The sequence below is a fragment of the Citrus sinensis genome, chromosome 1 (assembly GCF_022201045.2).
Source record: "Citrus sinensis cultivar Valencia sweet orange chromosome 1, DVS_A1.0, whole genome shotgun sequence".
NCBI lineage: Eukaryota > Viridiplantae > Streptophyta > Magnoliopsida > Sapindales > Rutaceae > Citrus > Citrus sinensis.
The window spans coordinates 3,578,328-3,599,873 of NC_068556.1; the positions used below are offsets into that span (position 1 = coordinate 3,578,328).

Consider the following 21,546-nt stretch of genomic DNA (forward strand, 5'->3'; position numbering starts at 1 on the left):
GATGGACCTAAAGCCCTCAACTTAGGTTAGCCTATAGGTTAGAACAACATTTATGTTAATTAGAATTTCACCTTCAACTTGGTTATATTTTATATTATGAATTGCTTTAACTTATGTTTTTTTTTTTAATTTAGACTTTCAAATGTTGGGGAACCATGCATTAGCCCGGTGATAAATAACTTTCGACTATTTCATGTGTATTTGTGAATTCTACCCTCCCTGAATTCAATTTTTCTAAGTCCATACTTATAATATGGCTCTTAATAAATATAAGAGGTTTGTGTATATCTCTAATGGTGAATATCAATAAATTTATTATATTCATATACAGACAATGTAATTTTCATCAATCCTTTATAATAATATTACCAGAAACAATATCATTATTTTATTAGAAACCCTCCGAATCTAGCCTTGCCAAATCGTCAAGCTTCGAGTAAGCTATAGTATTAATTAGTAGTTCGACCAGTTGAATTCACTCACACATGACATCGAAATAACACACACACACACACACACACGTGTCTCATACATGGGTCATTATTCTAGATATGAAAGCATATTTTGTAGCTATTATCTTCTTAAACAATTATTGATTTGGGACATATCTATGAGATAACGAATTAAATTTCTTCAAAGAAGGCTGCTTTTACGTTTCTACTTCTTTTATTCTTTCTCAAAATCTTCCGTCAATTATGTGAGACTAGTAAAAGCAAGGAAAGATCATTGAGAGTCACTTTCTTGTCTAATTACAAAGTGGTATATTAATTAATTATATTATATTATATTAAAAAAAAAAAAAAGAAAGCTCTTTGTGGTAAACATACTATCCCACTAAACAACAGATTCTTTATATTTAAAAAAATAAAATTAATTATCATGGGATTAAGATACAAATTAAGTATTTCAACTATTATAAAATAGAAAATTACAAAGTCTTCTGTGTTAGGCACCATCAATGAAAGTAAAGCTGAGTTTTGATACTACATTACAAATTCACTAATAGTTTTTTTTTTCACATTTGTATCAACTAGCCACTTTTGTATTAACACTATTAAATAATTTTAATAAAATGACATTTTTACCCCCAAATAAATTAAAAAACCATTTTATTTTATAAAAAACTTTAAAAAATAAAAAATATAATGATAAAAATATCCCTAAATTTAATAAAAATAAATCCCAAAATTAGAATTTTTATTTTTAATAAAAATTATTTTAATATAAAATTATAATTATAAAAATAATTGCAAAATTTTGGGATTTAATAAAAATCCCCTAAATTATTAAAATTTTAGGATTTATTCTTTTAAGAAATAAACTCAGTTATTTTAATAAAATTTTACAAAATTATAATTTTTTAATAAATAAATTCATTTATTTTTATTAAAATTTTGTAAAATCTAAATTTAGTAAAAATCAGTTGAGCACTTCTATTTGAGATTTATTTTTTATTAAATTTAGAGATATTTTTATGATTATAATTTTTAATTTTAAAAGTTTTTATAAGATAAAATAGTCTTTAATTTATTTGGGGTAAAATTATCATTTTATTAAAATGATTTAATAGTATTAAAATAAAAGTTGCTAGTTGATACAAATATGAAAATAAAAGTGGTGCAAAGTAAATATTAAAATTTTGTAGTGGTTGAATGAACATAAGAAAAGATAAAGATGGTGCAATGATAAATTTTTTTTTTAAATATTAGTAAAAAAAAAAAAAAAAGTATCTCCTACATGCACACAAAAGCACTCGAACACTTTTGGCGCATTAATTTAACAAACCAAAGTCCAAAGGAAATACCCAGTCCCCATATACGATTAAGAGGTACATTAAAGGAATCAATGAATATGTTGAAATTCATAAAAGAGTTACTACAATAGTTTTCATCGACCAGTCAACTGTCTAGAAAAATTCTCTTTAGTGCACTTTAAATCTCGAGTGTAGATTTTGTTTCTGGAAGCAAATTGAAATATTGGACAGAAAGCACTGAGCCAGTTAGATAGGCAAACGACCATTAAATACAATAGATTACTATTCTTCAAGATCCAGAAGGAATTGACAAGAACTGTATACTCCTTACGCTAATTTGACAAGTAGTTTACTGCGTTTACTAAGTGGAATTATAGAGGAACGAAAATTATAGAGGGACAAAATTAAAATAAGTTGTTCATTTAAATTATAATAATCTAAATCGGAATGAGTTGTATTTCTTTTAATGTGTTCATTTTGTATTGGAATTAGAATGAATTATTTTAAGTTATTAAAATGTTCTTAGCTAATTATAATAGTTATATTATTTATTTAATAATTATGATGACTATTATTTTTCTATTGTTATTAATAATATTGTCAATAATAATAATAATATATGTGACAATAATTAATTATTATTATCATTATCATTATTATATTAATATAAATAATAATAATAATTAATATGATAATAATAATAATAAATTAATAATTTGTTTGAACAACACCCAGCAATCAACACACCATAAGACGGGATTGCCTGCGACGATGGTGTGCAACAAGATTAGCATTAGGCTCCACTGCATTTGATTGGATTGCGTGCATCAGGCATAATATTGTCAATAATAATCAGGCAATTCCTGAAAATGAGCGATTAATCCTCATTCTTTTATGAATCAATCTCTCATTCTTCATTTTCAAATTGAGGTAGACACCAAATAAATATTATCAATGATTCTGATTCTTCGATCTAAAAAATAATATTTTCTATAAATATAATTTATAGAAAAAAAAATCAAATAATGCTTTTAATGCGACATAACAAATCTTGTATATGAACTTTAATAGGATATGCGTAGAAATTTCGTCTTTTTCTTTTCTTTTCTTTTTTTAAAGGTTATCTGCGTTGCATTATTGTTTCAAAATAAAGTAATGATACAGCTATAAATTCTTGTATAAATTTATTTTGTACAAACTGATGTAGCATGATAAAATTGGTTGAATTAAATATCACTTGACCCACATGATTTGTTTTTATTAATTTATATTTTTATTCAACCAATGAATTAATGTCACGTCAATTTATATAAAATAAATTTGTATAAAAATAAATTTGTGACTGTATCGTTACTCTTCACAATATGTTGCTCTCTTTTGAAAATTTGAATTGACTGGGTCACGTTCTCTTAGTCAATGCACAACCGCTAAATGCACTGTTATTTCAGGAAAAAGAAAATGAAAAAACAATTAATCAATTATTAGTGGTTGAAATTTCGTATCACTTGCCAAGTTGCCACGTGCTAATGTGACCGCATCGATAATGACAATATTAAGTTTACGTCAGTGCCCCCTTTGCTTTGACTCCAAAGGCATTGACTTTGATAATTTTAAGCTGATTTTAGGATCTGTTTATTATTTGATGGTAATTTACACTGCACCGCTTGTTGTTTGGTATAAACATCTTATATGAATTGTACTTCATAAAAGCCACCTTTCAAGTCCCAAGTGATTTCGTTTTGCACTGACAACAAGTATTAGGCTTATATTATCTAATTTATCTATATTATTTTTAAAAGGTCGATGTGGGTAAACTCCTAAATATTTTTTTTAGTCCTAAAATCTTCTTTAAGATTCAAACATCAATGGCTAAAAATTGAAAGGAAAAAAACTCAAAAACTACTTGATCAGACTCTTAAAAGTATCATTAAAATATCAATTTTATTTATGAAAACTTAAATACTAAAGTGACATTTTTTTAAAAAGAAAACATTCATTAACCAACATAAAAGTTCACAACCTTATTTAGATATAAATTATTACATGTTCCATTCAAAATAATTTTTCTTAAAAAATTTAGATGAAGATGAGAAACTTCATATCAGTAAACACTAATCCTTACATATCTACATTGTTAGTTGAGCTATGTAGAGGGGGTTTCATCAAAATCACAATTATCATGCCAACTACCTTTAAAATTTGTCCAAACAATTGTTACATGATGTATACATACAACATTATACATGAGAAATCATAAATGAATCATGCATCATTAGACAATAAAGTGCGAATTAACCCTACTTTAGCTTATTATGGTTACACATAAAATACAAATCAAAGCCAATATTACAAACTAAATTTGTAAACTTATCTCATAGAAGTATTATTCTACATTTTAGCATAATCTAAACTTTATACCTGCAAGTTTCGATAAAGTTACACAATACTATCGTATAAGCAAAATATGTCATAATAAAGATATTTACATAATAAATTTAAGGTGGGATCAACTTATTTTCATTTGATTTTAGTATTTATTTATTTAATTATTTGAATCAATTCGAAGTTTTTGCCCACCCCTAAATAGTTATACCAATTATTCATCAAGAAATAAAGAAAAAAATATAATGATTCTAGTTCATCACAATTATTATTTCTAATGAGATGAATATTTCATTATTGTTGTTGTGTTTGGAAATAAGAGCAAGATTGCAGGTCAAAACATAAAAAAAAAAAAATTCAACACTTGATTCAAATAAAAGAATATATAAGCAATCTTGATAGAGCTTATACATTCTTCAAATGAATTTTTGTTACTCATCGCTCTTATATCTATCCATTAATTCAGTTATAAAGAGCAAAAATTAATTTCTTAAAAAAATAAAATTAAAAGAGAAGTACAGTTGAAAATCTTTCTAAGGTGAAAAGATGAATTTACGCATACGGCGTCAGCATTATGTAATGGTCAAAAGCAGTCAATGGGCTTATCTGAAAAAAAAGAAAAGAAAAGAAATTAAATAGACATAAAGGATAGATTTTTACAAACTACAGCGTACAGCCAAACAAGAAGGGCTCTAGTGTAAATTACCCATTATATATTTTGATATCTGATTATTTTCACACGGCAAATCACTCAGATGCCCGGAAGCCGCAGAGCCAAGCGGCTCAAGCAGAAGCTGGCTAGCTGCTAGTTAAAGAAAGCCCAAATCTAGTTCAAAAATTACAGAACTGCCCCAATATTGAGCTAATATGCTCTTCGCTTTCAAGATTTTGCTTAAGCACAAGACTAATGGTAAACCTACCACTCCGAGTCCGCTTCCAGAGCAGCCGCCGGTAGGTCCCGCCAAAATTTGCGAGTTTTGCATCACCATTTGCTTTTCACGTTGATTTATAAATTAAAAAAAAAAAAAAAGAGGACTTACGATAACAATGCATATGAAACATGAAACTTGGTGCTTGGAAATTAAATCTATGCGCCATTGACCCCAAAAAAAAAAAAAAAAAAAAAAACTTACTCCATCGAACCTAATAATTAATAATTGCATTAAAGGAGATTTCATATAAATATAATTTTATATAAAATTTTGGTAAAATATTTTCTTTGCAGGACCCACATGTAATGATACTTGATTTAGTTGATCCGTGGTGGAAACATTTACACACTTAAGTTGACTGATCGAAGACGAATAATCATTAATTTCTCAGTGGCAGTGGCACGCATGTAATTATAAATGTTTACAATGTCATTTTAGTTTCTCGGGACCTTACTTATAACCTCGGAGAAGGCGATCCATTCGTACAACAAAATCTCAAATGCCCGTTGCTTCCTGTCTTCTTCTTTCCCGGCAATAAAATACTAAACCAGCCTGAGAAACTAACTGAAACAATCCGAAATGTCAAAAGTAGCCTCAGTATTTCCAAAAATACCAGTCACTCTGATTCTCCTTGTTCTTCTGTCAATACCCTTCGAAGTAATTCCCCAAAGCCCAAACACTGAAGAACGAACGATCCTCCTGAACCTCAAACAACAACTGGGCAATCCACCGTCTCTCCAGTCCTGGACCTCCACGTCATCACCCTGTGATTGGCCGGAAATTACCTGTACCTTTAATTCGGTCACCGGAATTTCGCTCCGACACAAAGACATCACCCAAAAAATCCCGCCAATAATCTGCGACCTGAAAAACTTAACCACTATCGACCTTTCCAGTAACTCCATTCCTGGTGAGTTCCCAGAATTCCTTTACAACTGCACAAAGCTTCAAAACCTTGACCTGTCTCAAAACTATTTCGTGGGTCCGATACCATCCGATATTGACCGAATTTCGGGTCTCCAATGCATAGACCTTGGAGGCAACAACTTTTCGGGCGACATACCTCGGAGTATCGGCCGATTATCGGAGTTGCAGACGTTGTACCTCTATATGAACGAGTTCAATGGCACATTTCCGAAAGAGATCGGAGACCTGTCCAATTTAGAAGTTCTGGGTTTAGCCTATAATAGCAATTTTAAGCCTGCAATGATCCCAATTGAATTTGGAATGTTAAAGAAGTTGAAGACTTTGTGGATGACCGAAGCGAACTTGATAGGCGAGATTCCGGAAGCTATGAGCAATCTGTCAAGTCTTGAAATCCTGGCATTGAATGGTAATCACCTGGAGGGTGCTATTCCTAGCGGGCTGTTTTTGTTAAACAACCTGACCCAGTTGTTTCTTTATGATAATATACTTTCTGGTGAGATACCAAGTTCAGTTGAAGCTTTGAAATTGACTGATATTGATCTTTCAATGAACAATTTAACCGGTTCAATTCCAGAAGAGTTTGGCAAGTTAAAGAATTTGCAACTGTTGGGCCTTTTTTCTAATCATTTATCAGGAGAGGTGCCAGCAAGTATAGGTAAAATTCCTGCACTGAAAAAATTTAAGGTGTTTAATAATAGTTTGAGTGGAGTTTTGCCACCAGAAATTGGCCTTCATTCCGCGCTTGAAGGATTTGAGGTGTCAACTAATCAATTCAGCGGACCGTTGCCAGAAAATTTATGTGCTGGTGGTGTTTTGCAAGGGGTGGTGGCTTTCGAAAATAATCTCAGTGGGGCGGTTCCAAAATCGCTTGGAAATTGTAGGACTCTGAGAACTGTTCAGCTTTACAGCAACAGATTTTCTGGTGAGCTTCCTACGGGTCTTTGGACAACTTTCAATCTGTCAAGCTTGATGCTGAGTGACAATACGATTTCTGGAGAGTTACCAAGCAAAACGGCGTGGAATTTGACAAGATTGGAGATCAGTAACAATCGGTTTTCAGGTCAAATTCAACGTGGAGTTGGGTCTTGGAAGAACTTGATTGTTTTCAAGGCAAGCAACAATCTTTTCTCTGGTGAAATTCCGGTTGAGTTGACTAGTCTTTCTCATCTCAATACTCTACTGCTTGACGGCAATAAGCTTTCAGGCAAATTGCCATCCCAGATAGTCTCTTGGACTTCACTGAATAATTTGAATCTCGCTAGAAATGAACTTTCTGGTGAAATTCCTAAGGCTATTGGGTCTTTGCTTGTCATGGTCTCCTTAGACTTGTCAGGGAACCAATTCTCAGGTGAAATTCCGCCTGAAATTGGCCAGTTGAAGCTTAACACTTTTAACTTATCCTCCAACAAACTTTATGGGAATATCCCAGATGAGTTCAATAACCTTGCATATGATGATAGTTTTCTGAACAATTCCAATCTCTGTGTGAAAAATCCAATCATAAACCTTCCAAAATGTCCCTCAAGATTCCGCAACTCCGACAAAATTTCTTCCAAACACCTTGCGTTGATTTTAGTTCTTGCCATCCTTGTTCTTCTTGTCACTGTATCATTGTACTGGTTTGTGGTTAGAGACTGTCTTAGGAGAAAGCGAAATCGCGACCCTGCAACATGGAAGCTGACCTCATTCCATCAATTGGGTTTCACAGAATCAAACATTTTGTCAAGTTTGACAGAAAGTAATTTGATTGGAAGTGGAGGCTCAGGGCAAGTATACCGGATTGATATCAACGGTGCGGGTGAATTTGTTGCTGTGAAGAGGATATGGAACAACAGGAAGTTGAATCAGAAGTTGGAGAAAGAGTTTATAGCTGAAATTGAAATACTGGGCACTATTCGGCATGCCAATATAGTCAAGTTGTGGTGCTGTATTTCAAGTGAGAACTCAAAGCTTCTTGTATACGAGTATATGGAAAACCAAAGTCTGGATAGATGGCTTCATGGGAGGAAGAGAAGCTTAGTATCAGGATCAAGTTCTGTCCATCAACATGTTCTTCATTGGCCAACAAGACTTCAGATTGCCATTGGAGCTGCACAAGGGCTGTGCTATATGCACCATGACTGCACTCCCCAGATAATTCATCGAGACGTAAAGTCTAGCAATATCTTATTGGACTCTGAATTCAAGGCGAAAATTGCAGATTTTGGTCTTGCCAAGATGTTGGCTAAGCAAGGAGAGCCTCACACAATGTCTGCAGTTGCAGGCTCTTTCGGTTACTTTGCCCCAGGTAACAAATATTCAAGAACTTCATATTTTTTATAGCTTTCAATCTCAAAAGCTGTTTTCAAATTATAACATCCCTTCAATGCATCTCTTTTATTTGCATTGCAGAGTATGCCTATACAACAAAAGTGAATGAAAAGATAGATATATATAGCTTTGGAGTGGTACTGTTAGAATTGGTGACAGGAAAAGAAGCTAACTATGGTGACGAGCACACTAGTCTTGCTGAGTGGGCGTGGCGACACTATGCAGAGGAGAAGCCTATCACTGATGCATTAGATAAGGGGATTGCGGAGCCGTGTTACTTGGAAGAAATGACCACTGTATATAGACTAGCACTCATCTGTACAAGCACTTTACCATCTTCCAGGCCTTCCATGAAAGAGGTTTTGCAGATTCTTCGTCGATGTTGTCCGACAGAAAATTACGGAGGGAAAAAGATGGGTAGGGACGTTGATTCTGCTCCACTTCTTGGTACTGCTGGTTATCTGTTCGGTTTCAAGCGTAGTAAGAAGGTGGCAGCAGAAGAGGATAATGGCCTGGCGTAAAATGTCTGGTGCATCATAAACCATGAAATGGCTACGTAGGGTTTTTATTGTATGTAGGTTGAGAAGTATATTTTTGTAGGTAATGTTTGTATAGTTTCTTAATTCAAGTCCTCGTAATATTTCTCCCCGTTCACTCTCACACGTGCCCAATACTTAGCAAATTGTCATGCCAATACACGACTCGTACACTTATGTTGCACAATAGGTTTCATACTTTCATAACCAGATGACGAACGAATCAGATTTTTAGGTCCTCAACTCAAAACACTGTTCCTATTATATTAACAATGAAATTTGTGTTCAAATAAATAAAAATTTATTGAAAAAAAGGTAATGGACTTTCTTACCCTATTTCTATCGTTTTGGGACAGATTGAAGAAAGAAACTATATTACAAAGAAGCAAGTATACATAGGTACAAACCGTTGTCATTGTAAAACCTAAAAAGGTACAGAATTCACCGTCACAACCCAACATCACATCTGACTGGCTCTTGTTTTATATACAAGTCCTCCTTCCATACACAGACGGAGTTACACCTTCCATGACCACGAGAGCAGGAAACAGCTCAACTGGACAAGAAGTCTTCACCACACCAGTGTACTTCAAGAGTTCCTTGGGAGCTTGGAGAAATCCCTCAACTCTTAACAACAATAAACTAAAGACTCACAACAAGATACACAGTTCTGCGCATGGTTGAGTGTGGTCCCATTTGGCAAAGCTTGCACCTAGTTTCCCCACCATTTCGATGGGAAGAAGATGGCACTCTGCAAAACTCTGCATTAAATGAGACACTTACCATGAAGCTAAATCCCTCTTCCACCATAGCTATTATCTTACCGTATGAGTCACATCTCACACACCATTCTGTTGTCTTCGAAGTCAACCTGTGACAAAAAGCAACAGGGACCAAAAAGGACAGCAACAAGGGATCATAATTTGTACAAATAAATAGTGGGTTTCTAAAACACATGCCTTAACACCAGCTTCTGCAAAGATTCTGACCTAGCTCCATCATAGGATTACACCGTGGCCCCCAGTGTACTACTTGGCTAGATAATACAAAAGAAGAATTAGTGGATTTAGGTTCCAAGCAACATGTTAGTGACAAAGAAACAAGAGAAAAGGTCATGTATCTGATCCTCAGATACAAAACATAGTGAGGTTCTTAATCACAGTTACTGGAAACATAGCACGAGGTGGTGCAGGACCTGCCACCACATATGCACCAGTCTGGAAATCACCCAGCAAAACATTTAGTGCGATGGAGTTAACGGAAATTAACTAAAAAGGGAACTCGCAACAATTTCACAGCTCTAAATCAAGATTTTCATACGTGCTAGTCTCTGTGACCACGGTTTACCTATCTAAACAGAAGAGCAGTGTGAAAAAGCAAAGTAAAAGAAGCATATTTTGCAAACTGTTACACACACAATTTAGAAAATGAATCTGAGAAAATCAAATGAGATTGGAAGTTAGATTCAAAACCTCTAATTCCTCTGTCAAGCTGTTGTGAAAGACCTCACAGGAATTTAGACATCCATTTTCCGAAAGAGTATCCAAACTAGCAACACAGTCATCACCCTGCAAAGATCCTTGATTCTCACTATCTCCAAAACTTCCAGAGTCACTCTCTGCCATCCACTCAATCTTAAACATCCTCAAACAAAGAAACTCACCTCGCAACTGAGGTTCTGAGTGCAAGACTTTGACTCATATTCCCTACCAGCAACTTCTACAACAGTCATCTGATTACATGGTTTGACTAATTCTTGATCTACCTTAATGGCCACTCCTTTCACATTTAACAGACTCCCGGAGGATACAGTATCTACACTATGAATTTCACACCGACCAAGCAACCCTGGTTTAGAAGGTTCCGCCAAGTCAGATGATTCTGATTCATTGTTAATGACAGACAAATCATCTACAAGCGTACATTTCTGTTCATTTAAGGCAACTGATTCATGATTAGCAATTCCATCCAATTGCATGTGGGCTGCCATGGTATCTTTTTCACTCACCAAATGCCCACCAGCTGACATAACCTCAGAATCGTTAGTTGAATCCCCAGTTGTCTTTCCTGGAGAAACAGGCTGTGGTACTTCTGAACTAATAGAGGCCCGTTTAACACTTTTGTCTGGCCTCACCTCCTCCATTTCATGTTCTTTTTCTCTCTTAAGATGTCTTCCAGAAGAACCAGACTGGCACATTTTGACATCTTCACAAGGCTTTCCAGCCTGCTCATTGAAGTGTCTTGATGGTCGAGGCCGTTTATAACCATCAGGGAAAACAAAGGAAGGGAGCTGCCTTCTGCGTACGTGAGAAACATAAATATCCATCCCTGGTTTCCAAAACATATACATGCCAATCTCTTCTCTGAAATTGTCAACCGTTCCTCTAATATCAAACTGCTGGCGTTCTTTACCAGTGACTCCCTCTTTCCTACGCAAGCCCATAAAAAAGGCAGAATTTGGGCATGGTTTGGATGGGTCTATGTATTCATTAGGATAAGGATGGCATTGCAGCAACCCATTTGTATCTCGCTCTATCTAAATAAGGACACATGGAAATTTAAACAAAACAAAAAAGAAGGAAAAGTTAGAATAGCTATCATGAATTCTTTGGAAAGTTGGCTGTAAAGCAGTGGCATAAACCCATTTTGACAAAACACTTTCGAAGACATGTCCTTTACCTTCAAGGTAAGTTGTCTAAACCGAGACTCCACCCACCCTTTCCAAGTTAGTAAATCATCAGCATCTGCTGCAACAATATCAACCTGCAGATAGTTCTTGTATGCCTCAAAGAAAAGATAAGGCTCGAATAGAGCACTCCACTGGGCCTTGTTCAGCTCAATTTCCTGCGTTGGGAATAAATCACTAAGGATGAAGCATCAATACCCAAACCTATGCAGCTATGGAGGCAAAACTTATAGAGTATGCTCTCACCTCACAGATCCTGTTACCCCACTGGAACTGCTCCGTCATCACTCGAAGAGTACTTAAAGAGACATTATAACTAGAGTTCATACAAGGATATGCTGGAGTTATTATAGGCATATGATGAGATCGGTCCCGGGGATTTTTACGAGGATCCCACACTGAGAACCCTAGTTCATCCTCTTCTATTGGACACAGCATGACAGGGTTTGGCCAACGCCACTGTGTATACACTCTAAAAAAACGAGAAACTAGCATACTAGGAATTGCATTGGGATAAAGTTGGCACACGCGTGCAACCAGAAGAGCCCAATTTACACCACCAAGGAATCCAGTAACCTGCACACAAAGAGAGAAAGAATTAATACGCTGTAATGAAGCGAAAATGACAATAAGAATGAAAAAACAAAGAGGTCACTTCTCTTACGTTTGAATAAACGCCACGCCTTTTAGCCCAGAACTTCAGACATCTGAGCGTCATGCGAAAGTGCTGCAATTTTACAACGGATTAAAGGATGTTCAAATCAATGATTAACTAAATAAGTCCAAATGAAGCGCATAATATGTTCACCTCAACGTTTGGAACGTGTTTGAGAATTTGATCCGCAACCCTGCATCCATTAAGACTTCGAACAGTTTGCTCATCAACATTATTAAGCACAGACATTTGCGAAATGTCTATGTCCTGTAAATAAGTCAATTTCGGAACTAGAATGACATCAAAGCAAATAAGCAGCAACTATACACCAACAATAGTTTCAGTCAATTAAAGTAAACAATTCCCCAATACAAGAGTCACAAGGTGATGGGATAAGTTGAATCCAGATTTAAGATAAAGTAATAAAAAAAATAAAGTGAACAAAAGTATTCTGAAAAAAAAATTAATTTAAAAAAAAAACATAAATTAGAAACTTACTTCTGGAACAACCAGAAGAGAAATACTTGCATAAAGAAGATCAATGGAGATTCCCTGGAACTTGAATTTCATAACTGGAACATGAGCATCTGGAATTGGTTGAAGTTCACTAACTTCTTCCATTTCAGCCAGTATATCATGCAATATAATGAAGAAATCTTCCTGAAGAAAATCTCCACGTATTAGTAACGGCCAAGAACCAGGTGTTTAGATTCACCAGAACCTAAGCAGATTAAATAGCCCAAATCTATTACTTACCTCACGACTCACATAAGAAGGCCCAACACATAAAGCATCTATATCTGCCCCTGGACCATGTGCCTGTCAAAGTGTGTCGGTAAATGTCTAGATAATAATTCACTGAAGAAAGACAATGTTACTACAATATGGGCATTACATTTAGGCCATTATCTCTTCATTACCATGCTTCTAAATTGCTAAGCATATAGAAATATCAGTTTCTACTTTCTGTTAGTATCCATAAAGCAAAGTTCATATGCCACCAATGGTGAAATTTAAAAATCCAGCTGTAGACAGTGCATTAATACTAAGAGAGGATGATAAAAACAAAAGAAAAGAAAAATCCTCAACAATAATAAAGAGCAAATAAAGAATCAAACTTACCCCCAAGCGATAAGACCCAAAAGTAAAAATCACAGCATTTGCATCCTCCACCATCTGATCTGTATATCCCCTTTGGCAAGTCAATTGCTTAACCCAAGCTTTTACAATCTACAACAATAATCCATTAGTCTTAATAGGGAATTAAAAAAATATTAAATATTAAAATAAACACTCAATTAATTAAAGCATAAACCAAGTTGTTCAAGCCCACTAGTTAGTTAATCACAAGTAAGCAAATTCCTAAAGTAGCATTCAAGTAATGCATAATAAAACCATGCTAGTAAACTGATTTAGTACCAAAATGTGAAGCATAAAATTAGTATATTGGGAGTAAATGGACAATTAAGTACCTGATCCAGTTGGCCAATAACCTCTTTTCTTTTAGCATCTTCTTCTTCGCTCGCGTACAGACTGGAATCAATCAAAAACTTGCAACACTATCACAGTAAAACAGGACGACAAAAATCAGTTTTTTTTTTTTTTTAAATTAACTTTCTCAAGAAATAAAATTAAAATAACTTGTAAAAAATAAAAAGTAATTTACCTTCTCCAATTCTATATTACGTTGAAAATCAGCTTCGGTGGGCTCAGCAACAGAGATTGGTTTGTTGATTCCGTACCTCAAAGAACCCGACATTTCAGTAACCTAATCACAGCAAATTGCCAAAGGCAAAGGCTCCCAATTGAGCTAAAAAAAATTGGCATACAATTCCCACAATTAGGGCGAAAAATTAAAATTCAGCTAATCAAAGCTGAGATGGAGGGAATTTTAATTTTTACTTTTTTATTTTTGGAAACAAGTAAATTAAGGGTCAAACGGATCTAAAGTCGGGTTTAGAGAGACGGGGCAAAACCAGATCAGAGGAGAGAGACAAAGAATGGGGATTTTGGTGGGCTAAGCGGTTTTAGATTTTTTTTTTTTTATAAGGGTCTTAGATTTGTATTAACTTAATTTATATTTGTATTACTTTAGGAGTTTATATTAGTATTTACTTGACGAAAATTGAGTAGAGTTTTTTTTTTCCCTCTCTCTCTTACTTCTGTACTGCGCTTTTTTATTTCTTCGTGTGTTATTACTTTCCAATTTATTTCATTTAATACTAATATATTATATTAATTTGTACAATTATTATTTATATAAGTCACTTAAAAAATAAATAATTTATTGTCATAATAAATTAAACATGCAATACCTTTACAAATAAAATCTGATTAATTTATCCATTAAAAAATTATATTTTATCTTTTAGTCTTGTACGATTAGATTTATCTTTTAACCGGGTAGTTATTATTATTATTATTATTATTATTATTATAACACCGAAATATAATGAATTATTAAATTTTAAAACAAAGAAGGATTAAAATGTCATTTTTGTCGTAAAAAATAAAAGAAAAATGAAATGTCAAAAATTGAAAAGAAAAATATCTGAGCTTAGAAATTCTCCAATAATTATGTTTAGGATCCCCTATCTTACGGCTAATGTAAGATGCAACCCTTACATAAATACTTACATAAAGAGTGAGTGAATCTCACACATACTCTGTTTATGTTTATGTGTGGGATGTACCTTCCGTTACTCCGTTAGTCGTAAGATAGTCTTTGGCTTTATGTTTGTGTTTTATTGAGCCAAAAGCCATCACTCAACGTGAAGCTCTCACGCTGTCACGCAGCTATAACAAATACAAAAGCCGGAGCACTTCCACTTTAAATTTATCCTTCGTACGTACAAAAGATTAAGCCTACATGCTCCCTCGCCTCTCCTCTGTACTCCGCACTCTACCTTCCTCGACCGCTCCAATGGCGCGTATAATCTCACGCGCAACTCCTCTCCCTCTCACCCGTACCTCGTCGGCCGCCATTTCCTTCCTCAACTCACCTTCCATCTCTTTCAAAACGCACCGTTTGGATGCATCTTCTCCATCGAAGTCGTCGTCGCTATTCGGTCGGGGATTCCGCGTGCTGTGTAGAAGAGAAGAGGAGAGCGTGGTGCGATCGTCGAGAAAGGTTTTTGCTGAACAGAGAGGGTACCGCAAAGTGCGGAGACGAGTGGCGAAGAGCAAGCAGAAGGAATTGGAGCTCAATGTCAGTATTTGCATCGAAGACGAGTTGCCTGATGATCCCGAAGTATTGGTACGTATTTTATTTATTTTACTTTAAGGAGATAAAAAAACCACGTATTCATTGTTATGTTTGTTCTTATAAATTTGAATTTCAATAGATTAAGCTCATGTTGCGGTATTTTCTGCTTAATTTTTTAAAACACAACAATTAAAGTCCTACGTAAACACTCACCATTACTATTAGCAGCTGCTATGTAAGTAATTTTACTGGTTATGAAATTGAATGCCATCGGTACTTGGATGGAAATGCTGGGTGTACCACTTTTAGAGAGTGGAGAGTGCGTTTATGCATATTATACCATGTGTCGATGAGTTAAATTGTTACCTATTTTAATCGCAAATATTTGCTGTGAAGATTGGAAATTAAATGTCGATTTGTCTATAACCAGCCGCCAAAACCATTGTTTAGGCATATTCTTTGTTGATTCATTTTGTCAATTGTACTTGTGTCTTATTTGCAAAATACCTTTTTTCTTTTGTTCATGCTGCAGAATTTTGCAGAAATGCTTCGTGTTAATGCACCAACTTTAATGAAGTTAGCATTTGATAGTTTGAAAGATTCGACATATAAAACAAGAGATACTGCCATAGAAGATGCTGGTGGGTTTGAAAGCATTGAGTTGTCTATACTCTTTTGCAACAATGAGTTCATTCGTAAACATAACAAAGAATGGAGGGATGAGGACCATGCCACTGATGTTCTCTACATGTCACAACATGTCCCTGAACTCAAACTTCCATTGGTTTTTTCTTTATGTCATGCCAAATATTGTGTATCTGCCTATTCTGGGGTTTGGGGTGGAGTGGAGAAAATTGTGTTGGAAAGACATCTTTCAGTCCAATATTTCCTTTTTAGCTTATGTTAGGTGACATTGTCATTTCTTTTGAGACTGCTGCAAGACAAGCAGAGGAAAGAGGGCACTCACTTCTTGATGAAATACGCATCCTAATGGTTAGTTAAGCAAATCTTTTATTCAGCAGCTGCTTTGTTTTCACTTTGCTAGTTTTGTCATGCTGGAGAGAGTTATCTTATTCAGCGTATATCTTTTTTAAAAAATGAAGACTGTTCTTTTTGCAGAGACAAAAGCTAAATTTATTTATTGGTTTTTCCTTCATGCCATGCCAAAGATTGTGTATCTGCATGCTCTGGGGTCTGGGGTGGAGTGGAGAAAATTGTGGTAGGAAGACATCTTTCGGTCCAATATTTCGAAAAGTCTTGGGTGGAAAGGAAAATGATTGATACAAAGTGCTTATGATTGTGAAACCAACATAAATATTCAAGTTGAAAACTCAGATGGTGATTATATCTTTTAGATCTTTCAGTTAGATGCAAATTCTCTTTATTCAGTTAGTAGCTGCATATGAGTTGTAGGGAGTGAATCTTACAGAGTAAAAGTTAAAAGACAGGAAAAAAGAAGGCAGCCTACGATTCTATAAACCAAAATTCAGCTATATCTTCTGCGATATGGATGGTGAGAGTGCTTTTTTCCTTCTTATGTTGAATTGTTGCTTGGTTGATGAAGGTCATGATTTTCCAATGTTGAATTGAAATTTTTAAAATAGACTCGTCCAGCTGTTGTAAGTGCTCTGAAGAAGGTTGATTTAGTTGGTAGAGATGGCATTATTTCAGAATTCGCTCCAGGGGTTTTTATACAGGTTCTCTTTCTTGTATTTTGTGTTTTTCAGCATGAAGATGTTTGTGAATGTATATCTGTTATTATACGTTGTCTCTTGTTGGTTGTTTCTATTTGACTGCAGGGATTGCTCGTCTACAGTAGACAGGGTCGGGAAATTTTTAGAAGAAATTTAGATCGAGATTTCTGCAGAGAGGTAACATGTTAACATCTATGTGTGGTCCTAGTTGGGATTAGTTTCAACTTCAATGAAAGTTTGGCTATCTTTTATATTTATCTAGTCTAAGAAACTCGAACAGGCAAGTATACTTGTATGTGTGTTCTTGTGCATGTGCGTGATGAGTGATGAGTCTATGTTGTCTTTTTATCACATGGACATGTTATGTTTCTGTATTACAATAGCAAGCCGTGGCCACTTGCAACTTTGCAATCAATTGTTCCAAACAATATTGATATTGTCGTTTGAGGCCTTATTTTATGTAATTTATTGAAATGCAGACGACTTCATTGCCTGTAGTGATATCATGTTTTAGTTGGTGGTTGCTGGTTTAGTGCATTACGCTTGAACTGGCTCGTCTTTTGACAATAACAGGTTTTGTATTTTTGGCGGCTGCAAATAACATTGGATATGATTACCTTTCAGCTTTGTCTTTAGTAGTATGAGTATAGGGTAGGTTGGTCTTTTCCTAGTATCTTGTAAATATGAAGAGGAGAGAAAAGTTAAAAGTTCCTTTCTTTTTAAGAAACAAAAAAAATTATTAGTGAAAGAAAAAAGAATTTGCAAAAAAATTTGAACAAGTAATAAAAGAGAAAAGTATAAATACATTTTACTGTTATTTTAAAAATAACTGCATTCCTGCCCATTTATATTGCAATCAACATGCTTTATCTTTCCGTAGAAGAAAGGGATTATGAACTTTAATATTCATTATTCAAATCAACATTCTATCAGTCCTTTAAAAATTTATACGAGCTCATAAGCATCCTATTTAACATTGGTGCTACTGTTTCCCCAAAAGAATTGGTGGATGGTGATTGACCATCAAGACTATTGATGCAAGAGTCTTTAGCATAAATTGAAAGATAATTCTTACCTATATTAAAGTGTAATTGCTTACCTTTCAACTGCAGATAGGGGTGGGCATTTTCGGGTTTGGGTCGGGTTCGGATCTACCCAATCGAATTTTGGGTTGATTGGGTTAAAAAAGAATTCATCCAAACTCAACCCGAAGTTGTAATTCGGATCGGGTTAAATTCGGATTAATTCGGATCGGGTGAAGCTACTGTACAGATCAAATGCAAAATATTTTATTTTAGTGCTTAATCTGCTTAATCTATTAATTAAAAATAAAACAAAAAAATCAATTCATACTTATAATTTAAGCTTCCACGGACTTAATAAATTAAGCTTCAAAAATTTCCATACAAGAATTTCCCTCATTTTATTATTAAACAATACATATACTTAGCAATTAACAGATAATATATAATATATTATTATATACCATCATAACATCAAAAAAGAAAAGAATTTGGGTTGTCGGTTCGCGGTGGAACTTGGTGATGGTGGAGGGTGCAGCAGCAGATCCCGCAACAATAGATCTGGTAGGTATCCAACAACAGCAGATTCGGTAGCTACGGATGTCGCGGAGCAGTAGATCCGGTCGTGGGTTAGGTGGCTGCATGCGCTGGCTACACTTCCTCCGTTCTCTTTTCTGCGTTTGTTGCCGGCTGCAACTTTGCTTTTGGCTTTTGCGATGTGTGTGTTTGTGTGTGAAGTCGTGAGTGTGAGGATGTGATCTGTGAAGGCAGTGAGATATGTTCGTGTGTGGCTGTGTGCGTGGGTTATAATTTGATTTTGTTTTTTATTTGTCAATTTTTTTAGCCAATTGTTTTTTAGTTGTGACTTTGTGTGTGCCCATGTGTGTGGTCTACGGTGCGTGCGTGTGTAATGTGTTTAGGTTTAGTGAGTTTTTTTTTTTTGTACGACCCGATCGGGTATTCGGATCGGGTTGAGTAAAACCCGACCCAATCACAATCCGATCGGGTTTGCAATTTTTCACTCGTTTGGGTTTTAATAACAACCCGAACTCGAACTTTTTCGGGTCGGGTTGAGTATTTTGCCCACCCCTAACTGCAAGCATATTAGTACTCTTGGGAGAATAAGGTTCCTCTTATTACATTCTCTGGGGATCATTGTCTAACTCTATTTGATCATCCGCTTGTTGATTCACTGCATATTACATATCATGAGCCAAAGGTACGTGACATTTCTTTCTCCCAAATACAGTTTTGCTTCTTATGAACCACCTTTTCACAAAAGATTTTTACAGGCAGAGATCATACCTGCTATTGAGGATCTATTGGCAGCTGCTGACATACAAGTATACCTGGATATAGAATTTCATGCTTATAGGCAACCTAATACTTCCTCTGCTAGGATGCACACATATTTTTAATTTGTTATCTTCACTAAGCACTGAATGAATTGTCGGTATATGAATTAATAAACCGATGAATTAATTTGTATCACTATAGGAGCGCTTGAATGAATTGTCGGTATATGAATTAATAAACCCTATTATAGATTTCGCAAACTCTCTCTACTCTTGTCTAAACTTTCTTTGTTCTTTTCTAAACTCTCTCTGCTCCTTACGATCAGCCTCAGCTTCTGACAACGTCTTATTCATTATTTCTTTCATGTCAATAATTGAACAATCAATTCTTTCTATTTGACAGATAACATCATCATGGGAAAGCTTTGCTTTTGTTTGTTACCAGAAGCAAAAAAAAAAAAAAAAAAACTTTATGTATAATTTATTAAATTCTATATTTCTATGTTTGAAACAGTTAAAATGCTGAAAATCGCATATAACCTCTACATCACGTGAGTCGTCAACTTTATATTTGTCGTGAGCAGGTGACTGATCATCCACTTCATATTTATCACCAACTGGTGTCTTATTTTTGTCCTCTTCGATGGGCAACACGTACATGTTAGAGTGATGCTGCAACGGAAATAACGGAAACAAATTATACAACTTGCAACTGTTCGAGATTGAATGATAACATTATAATTAAGTTCAATAATTTAGTTAATTTATTAATTAATTGAATAAATTACGTTAAAAAGAAAAAGAAAACTCTGGTAAACATACTATCCCACTAAACAATGATTTTTTATTTTTTAAAAAATAATTAATTATCACAAGAGCAAATTAAATAATAACACATTATTTTATCGTATCAATTGAGATACAAATTAAGTATTTCAACTATTATTAAATAAAAAATTACAAAGTCTTTTGTGTTAGGCACCACGGTAAAAGTAAAACGGAATTTTGATACTACGTTACAAATTCACTAATAGTTATTATCAAAATTTGTTAAATTACCTTTTTTTAGCAAAAAAAATTCTCTACTACATGCACACAAAAGCACTTGGAACACTTTTAGTGCATTTATGATTTAACAAACCAAAGGAAATACCCAGTCCCCATATACGATTAAGAGGTATATTAAAGGAATCAATGGATATGTTGAAATTCATAAAAGAGTTACTAGACTTATTTCCATGGACTAGTCAATTGTCTAGAAAAATTCCCTTTAGTGCACTTTAAATCTCCAGTGTATATTTTGCTTCTGGAAGCAAATTGAATATTGGACAGAAAGCACTGAGCCAGTTAGATAGGCAGGCGACCATTTGCCTAAATACAATATATTACTATTCTTCATGATCTAGAAGGAATTGACAAGTACTGTACATTCCTTACACTAAATTAACAAGCAATTTATTACCCTTCATTAACGGTGCGTTTACTAAATGGAATTATAGAGGAATGGAAACCATAGAGGGCCAAAATTGAAATAGATAGGAATAAGAATAGGCTAGAATAGGAATTGAAAATTAAAATCAAAATAAATTATTTACTTGCACTGTAATAATCCAAATTGAAATACGTTGTATTTTCATTAATGTGTTTATTTTATCCTGAAATCAAAATGAATTACTTTAAATTACTAAAATACCCTTATCTGTAGTAGTTATTATAATTCTTATTTATTTAATAATTATGATGATGATGATGATTATTATTATTATTATTGTTGATGCTGAAATCTGCTCGTCCTTAGACCGACCAGATTCTTTCACCAACGTTTACGTTATTGACTGTTGCTCGAACCACTCAGGCTGGAATCACCTTCTTTTCCCTCGCTAGACCTGCGTTCACCAAAAACGGATCAGAGACGCCGGTGGTTTTGCCGGCGTAAACCCTCCGATGCCTAAGTTAGCACAAGGTGTTTACGGGAAAACAGTGTAATATGATTTCAGGAAATTTGTAAGGAAATGGCCTGGTTGCAATTTGGCAGCGTTTCCCCTCTCTCTCTTTTTTTTATCTCCCTATCTTCTTCGATGTCTTTCTCTTTTATAGCCGCCCTTTGTCCCACGTTTTCCGTTTGCCCCTGATTCCTCCTTTTTCGGGT

General features: G+C 34.6%; 3 protein-coding genes and 1 long non-coding RNA gene across 14 annotated transcripts in view; 3 read left to right on the forward strand and 1 right to left on the reverse strand.

Moving 5' to 3' along the window:
• The first annotated feature begins 5,511 nt into the window (after positions 1-5,511).
• On the forward strand, positions 5,512-8,958 carry LOC102621007 (receptor-like protein kinase HSL1). The gene is made up of 2 exons (XM_006475932.4): positions 5,512-8,281; positions 8,386-8,958. The coding sequence occupies exons 1-2, from the start codon at positions 5,647-5,649 to the stop codon at positions 8,823-8,825; spliced, it is 3,075 nt and encodes a 1,024-aa protein (XP_006475995.1). The 5' UTR covers positions 5,512-5,646; the 3' UTR covers positions 8,826-8,958.
• Positions 8,959-9,197: 239 nt separating this feature from the next.
• LOC102621281 (nuclear poly(A) polymerase 4-like) overlaps positions 9,198-21,546 on the reverse strand; it is a 32,795-nt gene continuing 20,446 nt past the window's right edge. Inside the window, exons 1-14 of one of the 10 annotated variants that reach the window (XR_003064858.2) lie at positions 13,848-14,242; positions 13,654-13,740; positions 13,304-13,411; positions 12,938-13,000; positions 12,680-12,841; positions 12,335-12,448; positions 12,191-12,253; positions 11,773-12,102; positions 11,520-11,684; positions 10,504-11,376; positions 10,313-10,408; positions 9,830-9,876; positions 9,665-9,711; positions 9,198-9,591 (exon numbers count right to left, since the gene is read on the reverse strand). Coding sequence is in view for 8 of the 10 variants with exons in the window: in XM_025097218.2 (XP_024952986.2) it covers positions 9,673-9,711; positions 10,313-10,408; positions 10,504-11,376; positions 11,520-11,684; positions 11,773-12,102; positions 12,191-12,253; positions 12,335-12,448; positions 12,680-12,841; positions 12,938-13,000; positions 13,304-13,411; positions 13,654-13,740; positions 13,848-13,940 (2,193 nt within the window). In the remaining 2 variants the exon portion in view is untranslated. Of the gene's footprint in view, positions 9,877-10,312; positions 10,409-10,503; positions 11,377-11,519; positions 11,685-11,772; positions 12,103-12,190; positions 12,254-12,334; positions 12,449-12,679; positions 12,842-12,937; positions 13,001-13,303; positions 13,412-13,653; positions 13,741-13,847; positions 14,244-21,546 lie in introns of those variants that run through there. The other 9 variants (XR_003064857.2, XM_025097218.2, XM_006475935.4 and 6 more) reach the window with 9 other exon arrangements.
• Positions 15,007-21,546, forward strand: part of LOC102620354 (hypothetical protein) — a 32,483-nt gene continuing 25,943 nt past the window's right edge. The window contains exon 1 of the mRNA XM_052434856.1: positions 15,007-15,138. Within this exon, the coding sequence (XP_052290816.1) occupies positions 15,051-15,138 (88 nt within the window). The 5' untranslated portion in view covers positions 15,007-15,050. The remainder of the gene's footprint in view (positions 15,139-21,546) is intronic.
• On the forward strand, positions 16,300-19,857 carry LOC107176720 (uncharacterized). 2 transcript variants are annotated; one of them, XR_008052341.1, is made up of 4 exons: positions 16,300-17,083; positions 17,186-17,257; positions 17,560-19,445; positions 19,801-19,857. It is a non-coding gene; the product is annotated as an uncharacterized LOC107176720 (long non-coding RNA). The 2 variants fall into 2 exon arrangements; XR_008052340.1 differs by lacking the exon at positions 19,801-19,857 and having other exon boundaries at positions 17,654-19,658.